Genomic DNA, 24,770 nt, shown 5'->3' with positions numbered 1-24,770 from the left:
CATCGGGCTCCCTGCTCAGCGGGAAGCCTTCTTCTCCCTCTCCCACTGCCCCTGCTTGTGTTCCTGCTCTCGCTATCTCTGTCTCTGTCAAATAAATAAATAAAATCTTTAAAAAAATAAAATATAAAATAAAATAACAAATAAAATAAATAAAAGATAATTTGTTCCTTCATACTTTTTTCATAGAAAAATCCTAAAATTGATGTGGGAACACAAAAGACCTCAAATAGCCAAAGCAATCTTATGAAGAATGAAGCTGAAGGCATCACATTTCCTGATTTCAAACTGTTACAAAGCTATGAGTAATCAAACAGTACGATATTGGCATAAAAAGAAACATATACTAATAGAACAGAATAGAGAGCCCAGAAATAAGCTCACACAAATACAGTGTGACAAAAACACCAAGGCTATGTGTTTGGTGGGGAAAGGATAGTCTTCAATAAATTGTTGGGAAAACTGAATATCCACATGGAAAAGAATAAAATTTGGCCCTTATCTTACACCATATTCAAATATTAGCTCAAAATGGATTAAATATCTAAACATAAGACCTGAAACTATAAAACTCCTAGAAGAAAATATTGGAAAAAAGCTCCTTGACATTGGTCTTGGCAGTGATTTTTTTTGATATGACACTAAAAGCACAGGAAACAAAAAAATCAGTAAGTGGGCTACATCAAATTGCTTCTACATAGCAAAGGAAATCATCAACAAAATGAAAAGGCAGTCTTTTCTGGAATGAGAGAAAATATTTGCATATTTGCAAGGAACTTATACAATTCCAAAGCAAAAAAATAATAATTATTATAAAATAATAAATAAATAAAAACTGGGCAAAGACCAAGCTGGAACAAACAATCCTAAAATTTGTATGGAACCACAAAAGACCCCAGATAGCCAAAGCAACCTTGAAAAAGAAAAACAAAGCTGGAGGCATCACAATTCAAAGTTGTAATAATCAGAACGGTTTGGTACTGTCACAAAAACAGATACATTGATTAGTGGAATGGAATAGAAAACCCAGAAATGAACCCACAACTATATAGTCAACTAATCTTTGACAAAGCAGGTAAGAATATCCAATGGAAAAAAAAATCTCTTCAACAAAAGGTGTTAGGAAAACTGGACAACAACATGCAGAAGAATGAAACTTTCTTATGCCATACACAAAAATAAATTCAAAATGGCTGAAAGACTTAAATGTGAGACAGGAAACTATAAAAATCCTAGAGAACACAGGCAGCAACCTGTTTGACTTGGCCATAGCCACTTCTTACTAGACATGTCTCCAGAGGCAAGCGAAACAAAAGCAAAAATAAACTATTGGGACTTCATCAAGATGAAAACCTTCTGCACAGCAAAGGAAACAACAAAACTAATAGGCAACCTTTGTAATGGGAGAAGATATTTGCAAATGACATATCTGATAAAGAGTTAATATCCAAAATATATAAAGAACTTATGAACCTCAACACCCAAAAACCAATAAATCCAGTTAAGAAATGGACAGAAGACATAAATAGACATTTTTCCAAGAAGATATACAGATGGCCCACAGACACATGAAAAGATGCTCAACATTATTCATCATCTGGGAAATACAAATCAAAACTACAGTGAGATATCATCTCACACCTCTCAGAATGGCTAAAATTAACAACATAGGAAATAACAGGTATTGGCGAGGCTGGGGAGAGAAAGGGGAACCCTCCTACACTTTTGGTGGGAATGCAGACTGGTGCAGTCACTCTGGAGTACAGTATGGAGGCTCCTCAAAAAGTCAAAAATAGAACTACCCTATGACCTAGCAATTGCACTACTAGGTTATTTACCCAAAGGATACAAAAATATAGATTTGAAGGGATATATGTACCCTGATGTTTATAACAGCATTATCAACAGTAGCCACATTATGGATAAATGCAAGTGTCCATTGACTGATGAATGAATAAAAAAAGATGTGGGGTGTGTGTGTGTGTGTGTGTGTGTGTGTGTGTGTGTGTGTAAAATGGAATATTACTCAGCCATAAAAATGAATGAAATCTGCAGCAATATGGATGGAGCTAGAGAGCATTATGCTAGGCAAAATAAGTCAGAGAAAGACAATACCCTATGATTTCACTTACATGTGGAATTTAAGGAACAAAACCGATGAACCTGGGTATGGGGGGTGGGGAATGAGAGGCAAACCAGAAAATAGACTCTTAACCATAGAGAACAAACTAATGGTTACTAGAGGGGAGGGAAGTGGGCAGTGGGGGAGGGGGGTAATGGGTTCAATGGGTGATGGGCAAAGAGGTTGACTAGACTTTTTTCAAAGAAGATGTAGGAATGGCAAGCAGATATATGAAAATGATGTCACTAGTCGTCAACGAAATGCAAAATAAGACTACAATGAGCTATCACCTCATCCCTGTTAGAATGACTTTTATCAAAAAGACGAGATAACAAGTATTGGTGAGGATGTGGAGAAAAGGGAACCTTTGTACACTGGGTTGGTAAGAATGTAAAGTGGTACAGCCATTATGGAAAATAGTGTGGCGGTCCCTCAAAAACTATGCGATCTAGTTATTCCACTTCTGGGTATATGGCCAAAGAAATGAAATCAGTATCTCAAAGAGATATTTATACTCTCACGTTTAATGCAGCATTAATTATAATAGCCGAGATATGGAACCATCTAAGTATCTGTCAGTGGATAAAGGGATAAAGAAAATGTGGTAGAAGTAATATTCCATTGTGTATGTATATTCAGTGTATGTGTATCTGTATATATTTCTTGTATGTATACAATGTAATGTATACACACACATAATACAAGAGGGAAATCCTGCCACTTCCAACAACATGGATGAACCCAGAGGACATTATGCTAAGTGAAGTAAGCCGGATACAGAAAGATAAATACTGTGTGATCTCACCTATATTTGGAATCTAAAAAAGTTGAGCTCAAAAGCAGAGAGTAGAACAGTGGCTGCCAGGGGCTACTGGCAGAGGGAAATGGATAGATATTGGTCAGAGGCTACAGACTTTCAGTTATAAGGTGAATAAGTTCCAGGGATATAATGTATAATATGATGAATGTAGTTAATAATATTATATTTTATGCTTGAAATTTGCTGGGTAAGTTTATCTTAATTGTTCCCATCACAAAAACAAAATCATAACTATGTGAGGTGATGGAAGTGTTAATTTGCCTAATTGTGGTCATCATTTCACAACGTATACGTAAATCATCACATTTTATACCTTAAGTATATTACAATTTGGTATTTGCCAATGATACCTCAATGCTGGAAAAATTATAATAACCCTGCATGTGACATTTTTTGTCTATATCACAGTTTTGTCGAGTAGCTCTGAAAAAAGATTTTTTGTATCTGAAAAGTAACTTTGGCTGAAGAAATCATGATTCTGAAAAGATTATTCATTTCACAAATATTTTTTGAGTTAGGCGAATTACCCAAGATTACATATTTTGTTGGCAGGCTGAGATTAATATATGTCTTGATTATTTTACAATTACTTCCTGCCTGTCTTCTGTCTTCAGTTATTTTACCCTTTTGTGTGTTTATAATTTCCTCCTCAGCCTGGTTGTGACTGCCTGGTGGAGAGGGAATGTGTCTTCTGGGTATTTTTTGCATCCACAACGGGACCTACCTAACAGGCACCTACTTTGTTGCCGCTGCCTTGGCTCCTATTGTGATGTTATTATTACATGTGCTCAGTTTAAGTTCCATTCTCTTCATCTAGCTGACCTACACCTCTCAGAGGTTGAGGTCTGATTCTGAAAGAGTAGAATTTTATGTGTGAGTTTTCTCTCTTTGGGTCTTTGGAAAGTACTCCCCTCACCCCAGGGAACCTTGTACTGCCTACCCTTAGAGTTACCACAGAAGTCAAAACTCTGCTCTCTTATCTTCCCCACTTAATCTCTAGGCCATCTCCCCACCAGGGCTCCGACCCTGATATTGTCCCTATATCAGTAACATGTTGCTTATTTATACAGGAGCAATCCGTTGTTTTATGAGGCTCATAACCAGTCTCTGCAACTCTCTGACCCTGTGGCAGAAAGGGTGTGCCTCGTGATGTTTGCCAAACAACTGTTATATGAGATTTAACAGTAGTATACGTCATAAGATTCAGACTTTAAATGATATTAATAATGAATCAATATTCAACAATTTTAACTGTACCCATTGTCCATCAAGCATCCTAATCTATTAAGTCCTGAAATTAAATATGACTTTCTTCATTTCTTTTTTTTTTTTTTTAAGATTTTATTTATTTATTTGACAGAGAGAGACACAGTGAGAGAGGGAACACAAGCAGGGGGAGTGGGAGAGGGAGAAGCAGGCTCCCTGCAGAGCAGGGAGCCTGATATGGGGCTCGATCTCAGGACCCTGGGATCATGACCTGAGCCGAAGGCAGTCGCTTAACCGACTGAGCCACCCAGGCACCCGACTTCATTTCTCAAGTCCAGCCAGCCACAGAAAGCAGTCATAACTATCCCATGTTTGTACTTCATAAAGGGCACTCCGATTATTTCCTGAACATGTGTGTTCCCCGTAGTGTCTCACGCTCTGATATGTGGAGCCGAGTTTCAGAATCTTGAACTGACTAGTGAACATCAAATGAAATTAGGATTCTTAGCTACAAGATTCCTAATCATACTGTTTGAAAAATTACCAAATGTTTTAACTGTATTGCTGACCTTGCAAGCTTTACTGCAGTAGCTCCCACGTGGGGAAAGAGTTTGAAACTGCCTTGTGAAAAGCACAGTGGTAAGCCTCCCCACACACTTCCCCGACAGGGCATTCCCACTCTCTGGCCTTCCTAACAAAGGTTTATAGAAAAGTAGGTTTGTAAAAGGCCCCAAGGTCCCAGAGTTGGTTAGAAAAAAATATCTAATTCTATCTCTACAGATAGTTTTCTAATCTGTTCTTAACCACCGCTGGCTCCCACAATAAATATTCCAAGGTTTTCTCAGATGAACTATTTCATATAAGCTGAATATCTATTAAAAATATTTTCCAGTGTTTAACTTCAATCTCCTTTTATTCTTGTGGTTTAAAATGAAAGTCTCTGATATTTCTCTAAGTATTTTGATTATTAAAGAACAAATAGTTCTCTACCCATTCACCAAAATCTGCCACTCATTACAATTGCTCTGACTATTCAGATTTTGACATTTCACTGGGATCCAAACTTCTATTTACAGTTGTTTTAAAGTTCTTTTTTTTATTTTCTCTTATGATTTTCTTAATAACATTTTCTTTAGCTTACTTTATTGTAAGAATACAGCATACAATACATAAAACATACAAAATGTTAATTGTGTTCTTGGTAAGGTTTCTTTCTATTTTTTTTTTTTTTATTATGTTCAATTAGCCAAAATGTAGTTTGTTTATAGTATGAGTGGTTGATGAAAGAGAAGGTAGGTAACAGTAAGGAAATTTATTGTCATATATGCAGATAATTTTTGGTAGCCTATAAATCACCAAAGTATAAGTGGACTGCTGTGGCCTTAACTGAATTTATTTTAGTAATTCAAAGTCAACAAAATCCTAGTGGGCACATTCTATGTACCGCACATTTTGCACTAGGCTCTGCAAAGCCAGAAAGAACTAAGGCATGCTCTCTTTAGGGGTCTCCCAGTCTATTAAGTGAGACAAATTTATCCGTAGTTAACAAAAATAAATAATGCAAGAGGTTTAGAAGAGGCATAAGAGAGCGCTATAAAAGCCAAGAGGACTTCTCATTGAATAAAGTTCAAGGTATTCAAGTTCTTTAAAAATTTGGCTCAATCTACTTACCTCACTTACTCTACCACAGTTCTTTATCCTATGCTCAGGCTGCATTGCAACCACATTATTTCAAAGATGCCATAGTAGTTTCACACCTCTGCATCTTTGCTAACATTGTTCCTTTTATTTGGAGTGCCCTTGTTCCTCTTTGTGAATGGTCAGTGACATTTCATCTCTATGAAGCTCTGACTCTTGCCATTGCATATAAATGCAGTCATAGAATATATGTTCTTCTGCCTCTTTCTTTCCTTAGCACATGCTTTGAAGGTTCATCCATATTATAATGTGTCAGTATTTCATGACTTTTTGAAGCTGAATAAAATTCTGTTGAATGCAGACACCACATTTTGTTTATTCATCAGTTGAGGTACATTTGGGTTGCTTGGACTTTGGGGCTATTATGAATAATGTTAGTATGAACATTTGGGTACAGGTCTTTCTATGAACACATGTTTTCAGTTCTCTTATGTATATGCCTGGGGTGGAGTTGCTGGTTCATATAGTAACCTATGTTTAACTTTTTCAGGAACCCATAAACTATTTCTCAAAGTGGCTGCTTCATTTTGCATTCCCACTGACAATGTATGATATTTCCAGTTTCTCCACATCTTTGTCACCACTTGTTAGTGTCTATTTTATTACAACCATTCTGCTAAGTGTAGAATGGTGTCCTATTGTGGTTTTGGTTTGCATTTCCCTAAGGGCTAATGAACATCTTTTCATGTGTTATTCGCCATTTGTATATCTTCTTTGGAGAAATGGCAATTCAAATACTTGGCCCGTTTTTTAAATTGGGTTGTCTTTTTACTAGTTGGAAGAATTAGTTATATATTCTGGGTACTATCTGTTATCAAATATGCAATTTTTCAGATATTTTTGCATATTCTGAGGATTGTCTTTTCACTTTTTTGATTATGTTCCCTGAAGCACAGAAGTTTTTAATTTTGATCAAGTTCAAGTAATCTATTTTTTTCTCTAGCTGTTTATGATTTTGATGTCTTATCTAAGAAACCATTGTTTAATCCAAAGTCATGAAGATTTATGTTTATGTTTTCTTCTAAGAGTTTTATGATTTTGCTCTTACAATTAAGTATATGGCACATTTTGAGTTTTTATATGTGGTGTGAGGCATCGGTCCAACTTCATTCTTTTGCTTGTGGATATCCAGTTGTCCCAGCACCATTTGCTAAAAAGACTATTCTTTTCCCATGGAATTGTCTTTTTGGTTCCCTTATCAAACATCTGAACCTGATTGTAGAAAAACAAAAATAAAATTAAGTTAGCATCCTAACTCTTCTCTTCTTTCACTGCTGCCTTTGCTTTCTGAAAACATGAACCTCAGTTCAATAGAGAAATGGACACGGCTTAGATCTATAAAATATTATAGCACAATCCAAAGTTTTTATCTTATTTCACACAACAATCACAAAAGACTGATGTTACCCTCCTACCTCCCAAATCTACAAAGGTATTCATATCTGTACCCTTATACTCTGCCTTTTCTCCTATTACAGTGGATGAACTAAACTTGCACCTCTTTGGGGTCAACCCTTGTGCTTGTACTCTGAATACCATTCCTTTTCATTGACCCAAGGACTGTATTCCAATAATCACCTCCCTCCTCTGTGACATCAATTTCTTTCTTCTAGATTTTTCCCATCAGATAGAAACATGCTGTAATAGCTCACAACACTTTTTTAATACTTCCCCAGAAACAATATCTCTCTTCTCCTTTAGAGCAAATCTCTGATAAAGGAGTATACATACTTGCTCTCTTCATAACCATTCCTCCTGTTCTTCAACCCATACAACACTGAAAGTGTTCCTATTAAGGACACCAACAGTCTCCATCTTGCCAAATCCAGAGATCAGTCTACTGTTCTTACCTTACTCTAGCTCAGCCGCATTTGACCCAACTGATTACTCCCTTATGAAGAACTCTCTTCACATTGCTTCTGCAATACCACACTCTCCTCTTTTCCCTCTAGTCTTATTGGACACCCTTTTTTAGTCTTATTTGCAAAATCTGTCTTATTTTCCAGACTGTTTCCAGACCTTCCAGAGGTTGGTTTTCCTCCAACCTCTCCATCATACTCCCAATTGATATATCCAATTGGTGCTACCACCTACTAAATTTTGGGGTGCCCCCCACCTAAAGTGAAAAAGCAAAGCCCCTTGTTAAAAGTTACTAAAAATTTCGGGGTGCCTGGGTGGCTCAGTAGTTAAACGTCTGCCTTCGGCTCAGGTCATGATCCCAGGGTCCTGGGATCGAGCCCCTCATCGGGCTCCCTGCTCCGCGGGAAGCCTGCTACTCCCTCTCCCACTCCCCCTGCTTGTGTTCCCTCTCTTGCTGTGTCTCTCTCTGTCAAATAAAATCTTTAAAAAAAAGCTATTAAAAATTTCAAGACATCAACACCAGAGTATTAAACCCAGCATGCGGCCACAGGAGACTGCACATTTCCTGTGCCCATGAGGCTAGTCCTGCTTATTGGCTTCCTGATAAGTCTACTCAGATATTTAATAAATACCTCACCCTCAGTTGTATAAAACAGGCCTCCCAATTCACACTTCTGTCTAAAAAAAGGCAGTCCCATTTCTACCCAAGTTTTTCCACATCTCAATAAATTGTGACACTATTCACCCAGTTACTCAAGCCAAAAATCTGAGATTTCTCTACTCCTTCTCAACCAATCCATCAGCAAGTCCTATTATCTCTGCCTTCAAAGTAGATGCTCACAATATATCTGGAGTCTAAACTTTCATAGTATCAAATAATCATCTCACAGATAATGTTTCTCCTCTACAGTGGAGAAATCTGGTAGTCACTATTTGAACCAAATGATTAAAAGCATCATCATCATGGATAAAAATCTAATATGACAAGCATAGAAAATATTTTTGAGGATTAGAAATATATCACTGATTACTATATAAAATGAGTTATAAAATAGTATACAGTACATTATCCAATATTTTTATTGTGGCAAAACATACATAAAATTTACCATTTCTGCCATTTTTTAAGTATACAGTTTAGTAACATTAAGTACCTTCACATTGTCCCATCTTTATATATAATTGTATATGATATGTATTATATATAAATAGGAAAAAGTAGAATATATACAATCACATTGAACACTGGTTAGGTAAGTGATGGATTATGTTTGACTTTTACTTTCCTGTCTGTATTCTGTAAATTTGTTATGTGAACATATACTGTATAATTTGTAATAAGAAAAATGTTTTTGTTTTTTAAATCAAGGATGACAAATGTTTAAAGGAGGAAGTAGTAATTGTCAGATTTTAGAGAAATTGTGTAGAGTGACAACTCCTTTTGGACTTGGCAATTATGGCTTCACTCATTCAAGATAAAATCCCCTGAATGGAGGAATCAGATGGAGCAACATAGGAGAAACCCAGACAGGCTAAGCTTTGGTTCAGTGGGTATGTGGCCAGAAGGGTATTCCAAGCTAGGAGAAATGCCTGAAATAGAAACTGCAGGAAAGCAGACAGGACAGTAGGCGAGGACAGTTCAGCTTGCCTGGAACCCCAGGCAAGTGAAGGAGAGAAAGGTGATGAGTGTGAAAACAGAGGAGTAGGGTGGAAGGGCCCTGTGTGTATAGAATTTGGATTTTACTTTGTAAGCTATGAAAAACTTTCAGAACTTTCTGACATTTTTAAAGCAGTGTTTTGGGAATATCAAACGTGTGCAATCTGGATTTAGGGTGGAAAAGACTAAACTCAGCAAAACCTTTTAAGAAGAAAAAGCTATAATTCAGAGGTTGAGTAATAAAAATTTAAATGGGGGGGTTGGGGAGCATGTAAAAGAACAGGCATTGGTCATGGACTAAAGGACAGAAAAGGAAGAGAGATAATATTATCTCATTTACACTTATTGACAAAGAATCCATTCAGTTATTACTTGGTTTGGCCAAATTCTATACTATTTATCTGTTTCTTATAGAGTGATTTAAAATCTAGGATGATATTATTTCCAGAAGTACTCATATTTGTTCAAAAGTATCTTACTAGGCTGTTTCTAGACTTTTAAAGTTGGATTGATTTATGTTTTAGAGTTGTCTTCCTGAAGTAATATTTTAGAAAGTCATTGTGGAATTATAATTTATTTTTCAAGGCATTTTCTTCATCTCTTTATTTTTTTTTAAGATTTTATTTATTTATTTGGCAGAGAGAGAGCAGGACAGCACAAGCAGTGGGAGCGGCAGAGGGAGAGGGAGAAGCAGGCCCCCTGTCAAGCAGGGAGCCTGATGCGGGACTCGATCCCAGGACTCTGGGATTGTGACCCGAGCTGAAGGCAGTTGCCTAACCAACTGAGCCACCCAGGCGCCCCTCTTTATCTCTTTAAATAGTGAATCAATTGCATTGCCTATGGAGGGGATCATTGGTTTTATTAGCTTTATTTAGTAATTTATACATCTAGTTTACTTCCTGATTTATTTGAAATTTCTTTTTTCAATGTGTGTATCTCCTCACTAAAATTCAACGAGGAAAAAAGTTGTTTTGGTTTCATTGTGAATTCTAATAATGCTCCATACATGACTAGCACCAGAGAAAGAGAACGTATAACATGTACACAGTTAATGCAATGGGCCCACTTCTCTGAGACATTGAATTTAAAAGCACTTTTAAATGTAGTAGGGATGTTGACACTTTAAAGCACCATGATTGTGATCCTTTTTTTTTTATGTGACCTATTCTTGGCAATACAAATAATCGCTACTTCCCCTTACTTTGTTTTTAAATATATTTTCACTTATTTATTTATTGGGTTGCTTCAGAGCAAAGCACAATGCTTTGTTGGGTTTTTTTTTAAGATTTTATTTGTTTATTTGACAGAGACACAGCGAGAGCAGGAACACAAGCAGGGGGAGTGGGAGAGGGAGAAGCAGACTCCCCACTGAGCAGGGAGCCCGATGTGGGGCTCGATCCCAGGACCCTGGGACCATGACCTAAGCTGAAGGCAGACACTTAACGACTGAGCCACCCAGGCGCCCCAAAGCACAATGCTTTGTGTTGAAGTAAATAAATATGACCAGCCAGTGTGTTAACATTGAGAGATTTTGTGCTTGTGCTCGGTGTTTCAAGTCTCAGAAGTATGAGGTTTGTTTTATGATATATGGATACAGAGTTAGACTGTCGGTTACCATATCACACTGAACAGCTTTGACATTTCTCTAAGGAAGCTCTGCTGAAACCTGCTTCTCCTCTGCCAGGAAATATCATTTAACAGGGTGAAAGTTCACTGGGACAATTTAAGGCGGCTGATCTCAGGTGTGGTAGCAGCTGTTGTGTGGGGCATGACTTATTTTGTAAGAACAGAAACACTATTATCTGGACTCCTGAGGGACATTTGGAGAAAGTCATGCCCACGGAGTCCCATTCCAGGAAAATATGCTCGAGCCCTTATTTATTGGCAGTGATCGCTAACTGAGATTCCATCTGGCAAAAATGTGGATTTTTCCCTGTCCCAGAAAGTTGGGGAACAATTATGTAAGTTGTCTCAAAGAATTTATTTTTAGCCACTTTTTATGGAGAAATTTCAGTCCCTCAGTTGTTATAAGAAATTCACTTTTGTAAAGAAAAAATAGAGAAATCTGTATGAATTTCTATAGAACTGTGTATTCATGTACCATGAAATATAAACACTTGTCTTTTGATTTGAAATCATTACTCAGTCTTCCTGGTGGATGTTCTAAATCTTATTTTCTCTATTAGGAATGTTGGAGCCAGTTAATAAAATCAAAGCTGCCAAGGGGGTGAAGAAGGGCAGCCTGAGTAGTGTATCTCCAGGTGTCCAGGCCTGGAAACCCTGCCTTATTGTTAAAGCAGTGTTCTCCTTGACACTCCGTCCCTGCCACTCTGTAGGATTTTAGCACCTGAATAAATGAAGCCTCTGAGCCATCTGAGGTCCAGCAAAGCTGGTCAGATATATTTTAGTGAAGTAAGCCCCCACACATTATTGAAAGTAAGATCCACCATTAGAATTAAAGAGGTGTCTTTGGAAAACCAATTATATAATTTCTATCCCCATGGGATTTTTTTCAGCAATCTTCTTCCATAGATAAGTCTAATAAATGAGATAACAATTATGTTGATTTTCTTATATATTTTTTTATTTTGGCCTTAAGTAATGCAAGCAGGTTGAGTTCTGTTGTTACCAAAGGAAATAGTTTACCTAACTAGAAATTCCCTGTTCCACTTAGCTTGATCCTATTCTGAGTGTCACTGTTTTGATTTCTAAAATAAATCTTTTATAAGGTTTTAATAATTATTCTTAAATGCTATAGTTTTTTTTACATAAAAACAAGTGATAGCCCATCTGTCATTTCCATATATTAATTTCTTAGTAAGAGGAATACACTTAAGAATGCCACATAAAGCTTCATTTTTCCATCTTTATTTCTATCTTCCTCTTTCCCTCAACAGCCCACCCCAACCACTTGCTTCCCCCCCTTTCAACTACAACTGGCTGCTACCACTAAACACACACACACACACACACAATGTTGACTCAGTATAGCAGAAGAGGTTTGTTCTCGTCCAGTGTATGTCTTTGGTTCAAACAAGCATTATAAGATATTGTAATACATATGCACACACACACTTACTCATCTAAATATGAGCCTCAGATGAAAAGAAGAGAAGGGATTCTTTATTTCCTGGAGCTTACTGATAATATGTAATATCAACAGGTAATTATAATACTTTATTATCTGTAAGAGCTATTATATAGTGGAAATGCTGCAGTGTTCAGATGCTGACTTCATGTCAGCCACTTACTGAGCGTTCAAGTTAATTAACTTCTTCCTTTCCACATCTATTAAAATGAGCACAGCATAGATTCTTAAGAAATGATAGTTGCCTTACATATATACCTCTCTAGTTCCTCCCCACCCCCCCCCCCCCTTTTTTTTTTTTTGACATTTGTTGTTGTTGGATGAGGATGATGTTCTCTTGAGCCCTGGAATTCACTAGTGTTCTAACACAGATTGTCAGAGAGCAAGTTTAGTCAGGATCCTGTGCAGCAATACCAGAGTATCGAAATTTTATGTACCCTAAAAATATGGGCTTCATGATTATGAAAAACTCCTATCAGATTTAGTCATTACCATTTATAAGTCCTGTGTGACTGTCTTTTGGAAGCCATTGCTCCTTAGTGCTTTTTACAAAGATTGATAAAAATATGAGGAAGAAACTTTGCCTAAGGAGCACCTTGTTACCGAACTTGTAAGGAAGAAATTGTCTTAATATGTCCTTTTGTCTTAGGAAGTAAATCACTCTGATTTTAAGACAATATACGAAAGCAAACTAATGTGGCCAAGAAATGTTCTTGGTTCTTTGATTGCTTCAAATTGATGTTGAAATTGAAACAAACGAAGCCACATCATTTTTGGAGCAGTGGTTGCTCTTGATAGCACAAGGGCAAACACACGTATTACCAAACACTTGGAATACGGTGAAGAAATTATGTAAGAAAATTAGAAGTCTACAAGCCAGCTGAAGTGTAGAAAAGGAAATAGACAGTCCAGGAGAAACTGGATAATATAAAATGCTTAAAAGTTTTCAAAAGTTTTGGATAGAATCTTACAGTCTTACTTTGTACATCTCTAATTGCACATCAATGTGTAAACTCAGTGACTTATTTCTTTCATCAGTTACTGGTTATCATTCTTTATCTGAACCTACATCAGGCATCTACTTTATCTTAAGTGTAGGCCTACAATGGGATATGTTAAAAAGGGGATGGAAATACTGCTTAGATAAATTAAAATCTAATCAAAGGAGCTATGCTTCTGTTTCTGGAAGAGTGTTTGACCTATCAATGCATTCATTCAACACTTAGTGTTCTGTGTAGTTGCTACAGGAAAGATGGAGTTCTTATCCTAGAGATCTTATATTACAATAGGGAAATAACATATAGATTCAAATAATAATAAAACTGGGCAGGGGGGAGAAAAGATAAATATCATTAGAGATGTAAAGGGCTATAGGACTTAAAAGGGGAAAGAGATTTCTTCTAACCGTCCTAAGCCTCACTGACGTATACGTAGAATTTTGCCAGGAGAAAGTGGAACGGGAAAGTAGTCCAGACCAGAGGGAACAGCATGAACAAATGCTTGCGGTAGAAAAGTTTAGAGCAGATTCGAAAATAGTGTCCAGGTTTGTCTGGAGTGATTTCTTTAGGAAATATAAGCAGCTGAACTGGAGGAGGCATGTGGGGTTAATTGGTGGAGAGTCTTAATCATCATATTAAAGAATCGGGGTTCATTGAGGAGGTGGTGGGAGCTAATGAAGGTTTTGAGCAGAAGGGTGAGTGGTGAGTGAGCAGATCACAGTCACAGTAGGAAACTCACTCTGATAGTGAAATGTATGCATTGGAGATCGGTTGAATGGAGGCAGAAGGATCATCACCCTACTGCAGATGACCAAGGCCAGCTGATTAAAGAGACAGGACAGTCAACAGCTTTGCTTAAGGAGAGGCGAGGGAGGAGAAGGAAAGATGACTCACGCTTTGAATCTGATTCATAGAGAATAACAACATCATTAACAAGAGGGGCCAGGAGGAGGAGAAATGTGGGGATCAGATAATATGAGGCTTTGAAAGTGTTGATTAGGATAATAATACTAATAATGACTTAGCACTTATTATTTGCCAGGCACTATTCTTTTTGTTTTAGGTGCATGATCTCATTTATTCCTCAGAGCAACTTCAGAGTTTTATATACAGCCCGCCCAAGTTTACACTGCTTGTCTGTCGTAGAGTCAGGATACACTCCCCAGGAGTCTAATTCCGGAGCCCAATTTATTAAGCACTAATAAAATGTCTGTACTGAATGGTGCTGGGCTGGAAGGCAAGGCAGGGAGGGTTGGTAAAAGAGGAGGAAAGACAAATGAAATAAAAGGATGGAATCATCAGGGACATTTGGGGAAATCCCAGGAAAGATTACAGGGAGCCAAAGACTCAGAAAACCAAAGGTGGGTGTTTCTGAAAAAAGTAGAAAGGGGGGTGCCTAGGTGGCTCAGTCGGTAGGGCGTCTGCCTTCGGCTCAGGTCATGATCCTGGAGTCCCGGGATCCGGGATCGAGTCCCACATTGGGCTCCCAGCTCAGTGGGGAGCCTGCTTCTCCCTCTGCCCTTCACCCTGCTTGTGCTCGCTTTTGCTTGCTCTCTTCGAAATAAATAAATAAAATCTTTAAAAAAAAAAAAAAAAAAGAGTAGAAAGGGCTCCAAGAAAAGGCATTGAGATTTCATAGTCAAAAGAGCATTGGCGGCCTTAAAGCAGTTTCAGAAAGATGATGAAGTCTCAAGTCCGTTGGCATGGGGCGGGGAGTCAGTAATTTATGCGGAAGTGGGAAGGGCAGAGGCAGGCTTTGGGGAAGTTTGTAGTGGGAAGGAGGGGAAACAGCACTCCAGCACCAGAGGCAGGGCCGCTGAGGAAGACTCTGTAAGGCTGGGGTCCCTTACTTGGGTGCCCATTGGAAGGGGGGCAGATTTAAGATCTAGGAGAGATCAGGCTTCTTCCAGAGAAAGGAGGAAATGATGAGATCCAAAAGGTAGAAAAGAAATTGGAATCCTGTTAGTGAGACCTTCTCTCCTAGACTAGAAGAAGTCAAATAGAAGAAGGCAAGATGTGTGTGTGATGTTTATATATGGGGAGCAGGGGTGCACTCAAACCCTGACGTGTAACAAAGAAGACCAAAGGTACTCACTCACTCATATTTGATGATCTTGGCTTTCTCAATAAATTTTGGAGGCGAGGTAATTAGCGACTGAGAGAGGTTCAGATTTGTGGCACTGAAGATCTGCAGCAATTTCTATGGGAATGCAGTGAAAAATCATTTAAAGATAACTAAAAAGGTTGCCGCACAGTATTGGGGTTCATGCTGAGGTTAAATAGCATGAATTTTTAGTACCACTAGTTGCCAGGGTTATGTGACTTTCTTTTGCAATGTTTAGCAGTCTGGCTGTAGAGAATCCAGCTGGCAGGATTTAGAAAGGGTGAAGACGTGGAGGAAGCTAGTGAACCCGTTTTAGAAATAACTAAATGCTGAGGAGAGCCAGGAATGTGCCTTTTTTTAAGCTGCATGCCAGTTGGTTTGGGTGCAGGTTATTCTCTGCAGACAGAGGAACAGTTGTTACTGAAGAGAGAGCTAAGGAAGAGGAGGAGAAACGGGGGAGGCAGAAGCGTGGGGGTTAAGTGATGCACGGGAAGAGGATAAGTGTGGAGCAAATGCAGTCTGGATATCAAGTGTTTGAGTTAGCACCGGCAGAGTTCGGGGAATGGTGCTCCTGCTGGCTGACTGGGGAACTGACTTGAGGATGTTAGCAACAGAAGTAACAAAGGTAGATAAGTGATCCAGAGAGTCCTTGGCAGTGGGTGTGGTAGAGAGGAAGAGCTGTGGTCCAGGTACAAATTCCTAAATGATCATCAAGTAATGCCAAGGAAAGAAACCCGAGAGTCCAAAAGAGGAAGAATTGTTATAAATAAATGATGAAACTTGAAAAGGCATGTGATTACTGAGTTACAATGTTCGGTAATTTTTAAAAATAACCATTGACATCTCACTAGTAATATGGCACATTAGAGGAATGCTGATAGGTAGACTTAATTTATCAGGAAGCATAAGTGGAATTAGATGTTAAAATTTGAATGCCCCTATTCATCAATATTTCACTTTTAGTATACATCGAATGTAAATTGTAGTTTAATTTAGCATATTTTTATGATGCTGGGTCCTTTATTGTTGAACTCATTTTAGCCATTTAGTATTGATGTGTTCGTCAAATTCAGAGAAGACAAAATATTACTTCTGTCATTTGAACTTTAACTACAGTTGGCCCTTGAACAACGAAGGTTAGGGACACCAACCCCTGTGCAGTCGAAAAACCATGTACAACTTTTGACTCCCCCAAAACTTAACTACTAATGGCATACTGTGGACTGGAGGCCTTACCAGTAACCTGAATAGTCAGCTGACGTATTTTGTGTGTTAGATGTATTACACACAGTATTCTTACAATAAAGGGAGCTAGAGAAAAGAAAATTTATTAAAATCAGTTGGAGGAGAAAATACATTTTCAGTGCTGTACTATATTAGAAAGAAAAAAATCTGTGTGAGTGGACCTGCACAGTTCAAACCTGTGTTGTTCAACGGCCAGCTGTATTTCTAAACCTATCTGTATCTGACAAAATGTTTAAAAACTCATATACATATAGAATAGAGTAAGCAGTATGAGGTGACAGAATTCCGGAGCGGACCTGAGAAGCTCTGAATCCAGTTTCTGTTCTGCCACTGACTTCCTATGTAAATTTGAACAAATTACTTAATTTTCAAGTGCCTACCGTACTCATCAATGAAGTAGATGTTATGGTACATAATCGTGCTTTTCTAACTCAAGCAGTTTGTCAAAGTGTTCGGTAAGATGTAAAGGCATTTTGAAAAATAAACTTATGTGGGGCGCCTGGGTGGCTCAGTCGTTAAGCGTCTGCCTTCGCTCGGGTCGTGATCCCAGGGTGCTGGGATCGAGCCCCGCATCGGGCTCCCTGCTCCGCGGGAAGCTTGCTTTCCCCTCCCCCATTCCCCCTGCTTGTGTTCCCTCTCTGGCTGTGTCTCTCTCTGTCAAATAAATAAATAAAATCTTTAAAAAAAAAATAAAGAAAAATAAACTTATGCAAATATACAGAACTAAGTTGTTGTAGAATCAAATTAGAAGTTTCAAATCTAGTATCAAAAAAAAGAATATGTTCATTTCAATTAAAGTAAGTTCTGGACTTAAGTCAACTTCTACTGTTTTAAAAGGCTGATTTTAGTTATTAATATTCTATTTTAATATCTGAACACAAGTTTCAGGATGACTAATCCATTTTCATAAATATGGTAAAGGATTTAGTCAGACAATGAAATGTTTTTATTAGGTATAATAAAGAAAAGGACACACACTAGGACTTTGTGTTCTAAATTCAGAATTACGAGTGGTCTGTGAAAAATAACTGGGAAAAACTACAGGGGAGGAGGCTACCTTTAGGACCAGTAAGCCCCCACTGTTTCTCAACACCATGGACTCTAGCCCTCTGCCCTTTCTTCCACGAAAAGCGATGCTCTGGGCTTTCTTATAACTCCTTGCAGCCCTCATGATGTGAAAGAAATCTTTTTAAAATGTACTTCTAACTGTTCTTGCAATGTATGGAATCTATGGATTAGCAATTATGATCCTCAGAATAACACTTTAGTATTCCGTACTGAAGCAGAAACTGCAAGGGAAGGTCGGCTAATTAACAGGCATTTAGCAGACCTTATGGAAAAATTGATTTGGTGTTACTTGTAAAAAAAATAAATAGCTAGATAGATAAATAGATCACTAGATAAATATATAAAGAACCAACCAAAACATGCTGTTGATGTTCTTAGAGGGAAATGATTATGCAAATAAACACATTCAATTTTTTAAAGATAAAATGCAGAGATAGTAAGTGGAAATAACTTCCATGGGAGTAGACGCTTTGATCCCTTGAGAAGCTGTACAATCTTAGGACATGTATTCTCCCCAGAAGTGTGAGCTACGTGCCTTGGGTGATGTCACCAGTGACTAGTAACCACTGCAGTGTAAACAAACAGCAGGAAATAAATGTGGGTAGGGCAAGGGTCTAGAAACATGCCTTCCTTCTAGAAAAGTATCGTGCCTTCCAATGCCAGTGGTTTGTTTGGATTTATTTATTTATTTATTTATTTATTTATTTATTTATTTAACGGAAGAGAGGGGATGGAGTTTAGCTCTTGCCTTCTGTCACGGAAACCTTTAGTTTCATAGGCAGTGTCTTTCCTTGACAAATGGATTTCCTCCTTGGCAGTCTCTGTAACACTGAGAGGTAAGGGACTCTCTGCTGTTGCTGCAGTTATTGGTTGCTCTCCCCAGACTGACAAGCTTGTCTGTGGATTTGCTAAGAGGAAAGTTTCGACTTACCAGAATTAGGCAAGCCCGCAGAGAAGCAGGAGGAGGAGGAGGAGCGGCGGCAGGAGCCGGAGCCAAAGCGCCCTGAAGCGCTACGGCAGCTGCTCCGCTGATTGGCTGGAGGGTCCGGCCGCTTCCCGGGAACAAAAGGTCAAAGTGGACTGCAGCGTCAATGTAGGAGGGCCGCCGACTAGAGAGCGTTGCTTGAAGAAGTCTGGCGGCCGGAGCCGCAGCACGAGGGCTAACTGCAGGGCCAGCTGCCGCTCCAGCTGTGAGGCGCAGCCTCAGGCCCCGAGCCCAGCGCCGCCGCCGCCGCCGCCGTGAGGAGACGTTTCCTGCACGGACGGCCAAGGTGGCGTGGACGAGCCAGTTCTGAGGGTCCCGGGCAAATTCATCTACAAGGATGGCCTGTGAAATCATGCCACTGCAAAGGTAGTACTCTTTCCTGTTTCTTTGATTTTATTCTATTCTGTGTTTTCTGAGTAGTATGAAACCATGTAACTTCGCCAGGACTTGGCGTCTTGGAGGAGCGTGCTGCAAACGTGTAGAGCCCGTCGCACCCTCTGTCCTGCCCTAAGAGCAGGAGAATGTGACTATTAATACTGCTGCTTTTGCTGACACTGATGTCCAATTTCTTGTGCTTTTCACTTGATTATGTTGTGTTCCGTTCTTTCCTTCCTTGAATGAAAATACACGTAACAAAATATCTCTGACCTCAGAAGGAGTGTATAGAACAGGTTTACCAAAAAACTGAATCAGCTCCTTAGCAGTGTTGTGAAGCTGTGGCAAGCTCTCGGCCCATTTGATAGGATGTCCGTAGGCTAGAGACCTTGTAAAAATGCCGGTTAGGATCTCTCCCTTCTGGAGTCCAGATCTAAGCAAGGATTTTCTGTCAATAAGTACATTACAATACATGGACAATAATGCGAAGGTCAGAATTTCCCCATAAATAATTCTAGATAGATTTATTACACAAATGACACCTTTTAAAAAACTGCTATGTAAGAATGACTGAGCACACGGTTCTGTTTTGTTCGCTAATGATTGTAGTATGGACTGTGGAGGGCGGGGTGGAGGAGTTATACCAAAGCAGAGAAAGGTAAATTTAAACAAAGGGGTTTGTTCAATAACAACAACAACAACAACAATACTGCTGGTGAACGAATAAGTGGATAATGTATCCTAGAGTGTGGTCAGGCTGGAAGTCACCTCTGTGAGGACTGGAGCCCATCCTCCAGTTTCACAATAGGAAAACTGAGGCACAGAGGAAGTCTCAGAGCTGCCCCACGTCACGTTTTATGATTTTTAGAATTACTTTTACCAGTCGTATTATTATACTTCAACTTTAACCGCTTTGCATGCAGTGCCATTTGATTCCATATAAATGCTTCCTTTAAGAAAACTACAAAGGGTTTTATTAGTGAAAATGATCTTAAAAATCAAGTGGTAATTACAGTTTATATGACTGAAAAAAAATCTAAACAAAAATGAGTTTCAGTTTTAAAAACCTTGCCACCAATATTTTACTGAATGTTCATGTTTCAACAGTGAAAATAAGGTTAACAAAAATTCAGTGTTTATTTGCAGGGTGTTTCCTGCAGATGGATACTGTGACAGAGACCAGTGTGGTGGTTTTTCTTGCACTCTAATGTTAAGAGCACTGCAATGGGAACTTGATGGGGTGTCCCAGGAATTCCTTTTCTAAAAATCAATAACCCAAGGGAACAGACAGTGGTTTATGGATAAATCTGACATTTTTCTATATTAACCCAGTGGAAAGGGCCACATTCTTTGAAGTGTGCAACACACTAAAACTAATGGACACTTTTTGGAGACTTGATTTGGTTTCCAACTTTAAAGTTGGGCACTTGGTTTTCTTACAATGACTTCAGTCTTAAGGGTCTTAAGCAATCATTTTCTAGAGAATAATATTGGCTGTTAGTGGACTCTGTGATAAGCTTCTTGATAATATAACTATTAAGAAAATAGATCTTTATACCACTGAAATACTGCTTAGTGAGTTAATGAAAGCAGAAATCGAATTAGCATAATTTCCTCCAGAATTATTTTGCATTGTTAGTCCTTATCAGTAAGCCTATGTAAGAGGAATAATTTGAATTTGCATTCAAGAATGTTGATTGGTGCATTCACTGCTCTCTGGCTCTGAGAATTTAATTTGATTGATTACCCTGCAGTCTTCACTTACAGCCTATGTCTGCCTTTGATTATAAACCTCCTGAAGGCAAGGAGCAGGTTTGTGTAGTTCTCTTTCTTAAGGATCTCTTGTGAATTTAGGTGCCAATGCAGAAAACTTTCCTGTTCCCATGCGTAATTGCTTCTTCCAAACCCAGTTCGGTACCTTAGGCTAAGGAATTCTGTGAGTCTCTAGTAATGATGACTGTTGCCAACCGCCCCCTCTGTTAATGCTGCCTGAAGCATGAAGTTTGCGGAGCCTTGTGGTATGCATGCTGACTGATGGCATGAGTGCTTTGCTCAGTTCTGTTACAGAGCAGTAAGGGGTTAGAAACTGAATTAAAAGTGGGTGAGTAAAAGAATAGCTCGAAATATCAGTTAAATTCATGTTCCCTATTTGTACTGAGCAGAGTGGCCAATGCTTCTCATACTTTAAGTGCATGAGAATTACCTGGGGAACTAATTTTTTTAAATCAGCTTATAGGAATAAGCTGCCCTCTTTCTAGACTTACTGAATCTGAATCTGGGTGTGACAGGGAAAGTAAATACATTTTAAAAAGCTTCCTGAAAGCAAATCTGACACAAATGGTCCACACACTCAGGGAAACACTTTATCTAAACTCTAGTTAATGATTATAGCTTGTGTAAAGCCATTGACAGCAGGTATATATAAGAATCTAACACTATACTACTCAATGTCCCCAAATAACATCTTTAATATCATGATTTTATAAGTGTTTTTTTTTCATGCTTTCATCTACTAGGTGTTAGTGTTACCTGTTAGAACAAAGCATACTTAGGGGCACCTGAGTGGCGCAGTTGGTTAAGCGTCTGGCTCTTGGTTTCCACCCAGGTCGTGATCTCAGGGTCATGAGATGGAATTTTGTATGGGGCTCACGCCCAGTGCAGAGTCTGCTTGGATTCTCTCTCACTCTCTCTCTCTCCCTCTCCCTCTGCCCCAGTGCCCCATTCTCTCTCTCTCTCTCAAATAAATAAAAAACAACAACAACAAAGCATGCTTACAATATTGTTGAATATATTAAACAGTTTGTACTACCAGGGATACTGAGGTAATTAAGACGCAAGCTCTGCTTCAAAGAGGTCACATGCTAGTGCGGATGCAGTCACACTACCAGGCAATTACAACACATGTGGTGAGTTCAGTAATGGACAGTATGATTAGCATAATAATAGAGATGTACCTACATGGATAATATTACCCTGTGTTTTATTTAACCTCATATGTGTATGATCTTATCAGAGGGCATGTTTTTACCCTAATGTCTGCTTAGCTTGCAATTTCCATGAGTGACTTTTTAGCCTTTCTTAGCATATTGTGAAAGTATGTAGAAGATAAATTTTTTACTGCTAATCTGTGACTGAGGTGAGAATAACACATGTGGTTGAAATCAAAGGATAAAATAAATACTTTGGTTCCCTTTAATGTATTTTGCATCTGTTTATTACCTAATGTAATTTGTAGACCTTCAAGGATGGAGTTGACTGTTTAGAATCTCATGATCTTTAGAAAAAACTGCAGAGGTTGAATGTTTAGAATGTGACTCTCTGTAAAGTGAGGAACTCAGTTCTTACAATTTACTTTAAATGGCTTAAAGATGGGATCTTATTACATATATATTGAGTTGTTTAGACTGTCTTCATTATTTTTAAAAATACTAAAATATCTATATGTACTTCTTATACCAAAGGATAAAACTCAATACACCATAGCACTATATAGATATTCTTGCCATCTGAAAAGGTTCCCCCAAAGAAATAAAATAATATCAGAGGTAAATGGGGAAACCATATTAAATTAAGAATTGAAATAAGTTTTCTTGGGGCACCTGGCTGGCTCAGTCAGTAGAGCATGTGACTCTTGATCTCAGGGTCATGAGTTCAAGTTCCACATTGGGCATAAAGATTACTTAAAAAAAAAAAAAGTTTTCTTTTCTCAGGTGACCAGGTTTACCTTTTGTCACTAAAGAGATAGTATGTTTTATCAGATTGCAGGCTTTACTTTATACCTCAGGCTCTTTGCATGATTTATATCCCAGGGGACTTTTTTACTTATATTTTGTGGGTCTGTAGGTAGGATCTCTATTTTATGTATAGAAAGACTTCGATAGGCTAAGAAACAAATCTTAACCCTGAGTCTTATGTCTATGACAAAACTCTCAACTTTCACAACATTATTTTGATTTGCTAGGTTAACTTTCCACTAGCCACTAACTCAGTTTATATCCACAAAGAATGATGATGGAAGATGAAGTTAGGAACCCTGGTGATTAATTTAGATTCCTTTGGTTTTAATGCATTGGCATCTACTTTCATGTGTTAGCATCCTATTCTTTCCTTGGTTTACTTATCAAACTGAGATTAACAACATTTATGTACTTTTCTTGTTCATTACTCCATCTATCAGATTTTGATATTCAATATGCGTTACTGATTCCTTCTTTTATGATGATGAAATACATCATAATTTCAAATTGCAGTGGCTCTTTTGAGAAGACAACAGAGCAACAGGGTTAATTAACATGTATTAGGGACCCAGCAGGGGAAAACTTCACTGAAACCTCTTATCAGCAGAATTCATCTGGTCTTACTAAGTACTGGTTATTAGAATAACCTTTTGCAAACAAGAAAACTGGTAACATGGGGATGATGTGGGAGTTAACCAGGAAGCACCCCAGGTAATAATGGTCCTGCTTGTGTATCTTCTATGTAGTGTTAGAGAGCCCTCTACTGCCATGGTGGTGACACCACCAGTTAATTTATCTATAAACCTGTATTATTCCTGACTTGACACTTGATTAGCACTCCCTGCTCACGCCACCCTCCTGCCCCCTCCACAGAGAAAGTCTAAGAGGGAGTTAAAAGCTGCCTACAGCAAATCTGGGTTAACCCTTATGGGGTTGTGTATCTAAACTTAGACTTCATCACTAGTCTATATTTGAACAAATAAGATCTCTGCAGGCTCTACTCTCATAGGACAGTTACAGATTCTCTAGAGTCTACATATTTGCTAATTACTCCAAATAAAGAAAATAAAAAAGATATTATTGGGGCGCCTGGGTGGCTCAGTCGGTTAAGCAGCTGCCTTCAGCTTGGGTCATGATCCCAGGGTCCTGGGATCGAGCCCCGCATCAGGCTCCCTGCTTGGCGGGGAGCCTGCTTCTCCCTCTCCCACTGCCTGCCTCTCTGCCTGCTTGTTCTCTCTCTGTCAAATAAATAAATAAAATAAAATAAAATAAAAAAGATATTATGAACTAAGATGAGGACATTTTTAAATTTTACAGAGATCACCCCGTCTAAACCATGGAAAAGGGGCGCCTGGGTGGCTCAGTCGTTAAGCGTCTGCCTTCGGCTCAGGTCGTGATCTCAGGGTCCTGGGATCGAGCCCCGCATCGGGCTCCCTGCTCCGTGGGAAGCCTGCTTCTCCCTCTCCCACTCCCCCTGCTTGTGTTCCCTCTCTTGCTGTGTCTCTCTCTGTCAAATAAATAAAATCTTTAAAAAAAATAAATAAACTATGGAAAAAGTAGAGGTGTTGGGTATTCAGCATAAAGCAGTGGAGAAAGCAGTGGAAGGGTAGTAAACTTGCTATCCAAAAAACACATCCAGATACTGACAGCTAGCTAGCCATATGAATTTGGTCAGGTCATTTTCCTCATCTATAAAATGGGATGATAATGCTTGACATACTTACTTATGGGGGCAATTTTAGAGTTAAAGAATATGATAATTATTTGTAAATGATAAAACTACTCAGACAGAGGCGCCTGGATGGCTCAG

General features: G+C 38.6%; 1 protein-coding gene across 9 annotated transcripts in view; it reads left to right on the top strand.

The window, feature by feature from the left end:
- FAM13A (family with sequence similarity 13 member A) overlaps nucleotides 1-24,770 on the top strand; it is a 417,768-nt gene that overhangs the window by 295,800 nt on the left and 97,198 nt on the right. For 2 of the 9 annotated variants that reach the window (XM_032400813.1, XM_032400812.1), the window contains exon 1: nucleotides 18,618-19,214. The exons of the other annotated variants lie outside the window; for them this stretch is intronic. In XM_032400813.1, the coding sequence (XP_032256704.1) occupies nucleotides 19,186-19,214 (29 nt within the window). In that variant the 5' untranslated portion in view covers nucleotides 18,618-19,185. Of the gene's footprint in view, nucleotides 1-18,617; nucleotides 19,215-24,770 lie in introns of those variants that run through there. 9 annotated transcript variants of the gene reach the window in all.

This window comes from Phoca vitulina, unplaced genomic scaffold (assembly GCF_004348235.1).
Source record: "Phoca vitulina isolate PV1807 unplaced genomic scaffold, GSC_HSeal_1.0 scaffold3, whole genome shotgun sequence".
NCBI lineage: Eukaryota > Metazoa > Chordata > Mammalia > Carnivora > Phocidae > Phoca > Phoca vitulina.
The sequence above is the reverse complement of the archived record's forward strand: the minus strand, read 5'-3'. Positions and strand labels throughout refer to the sequence as shown.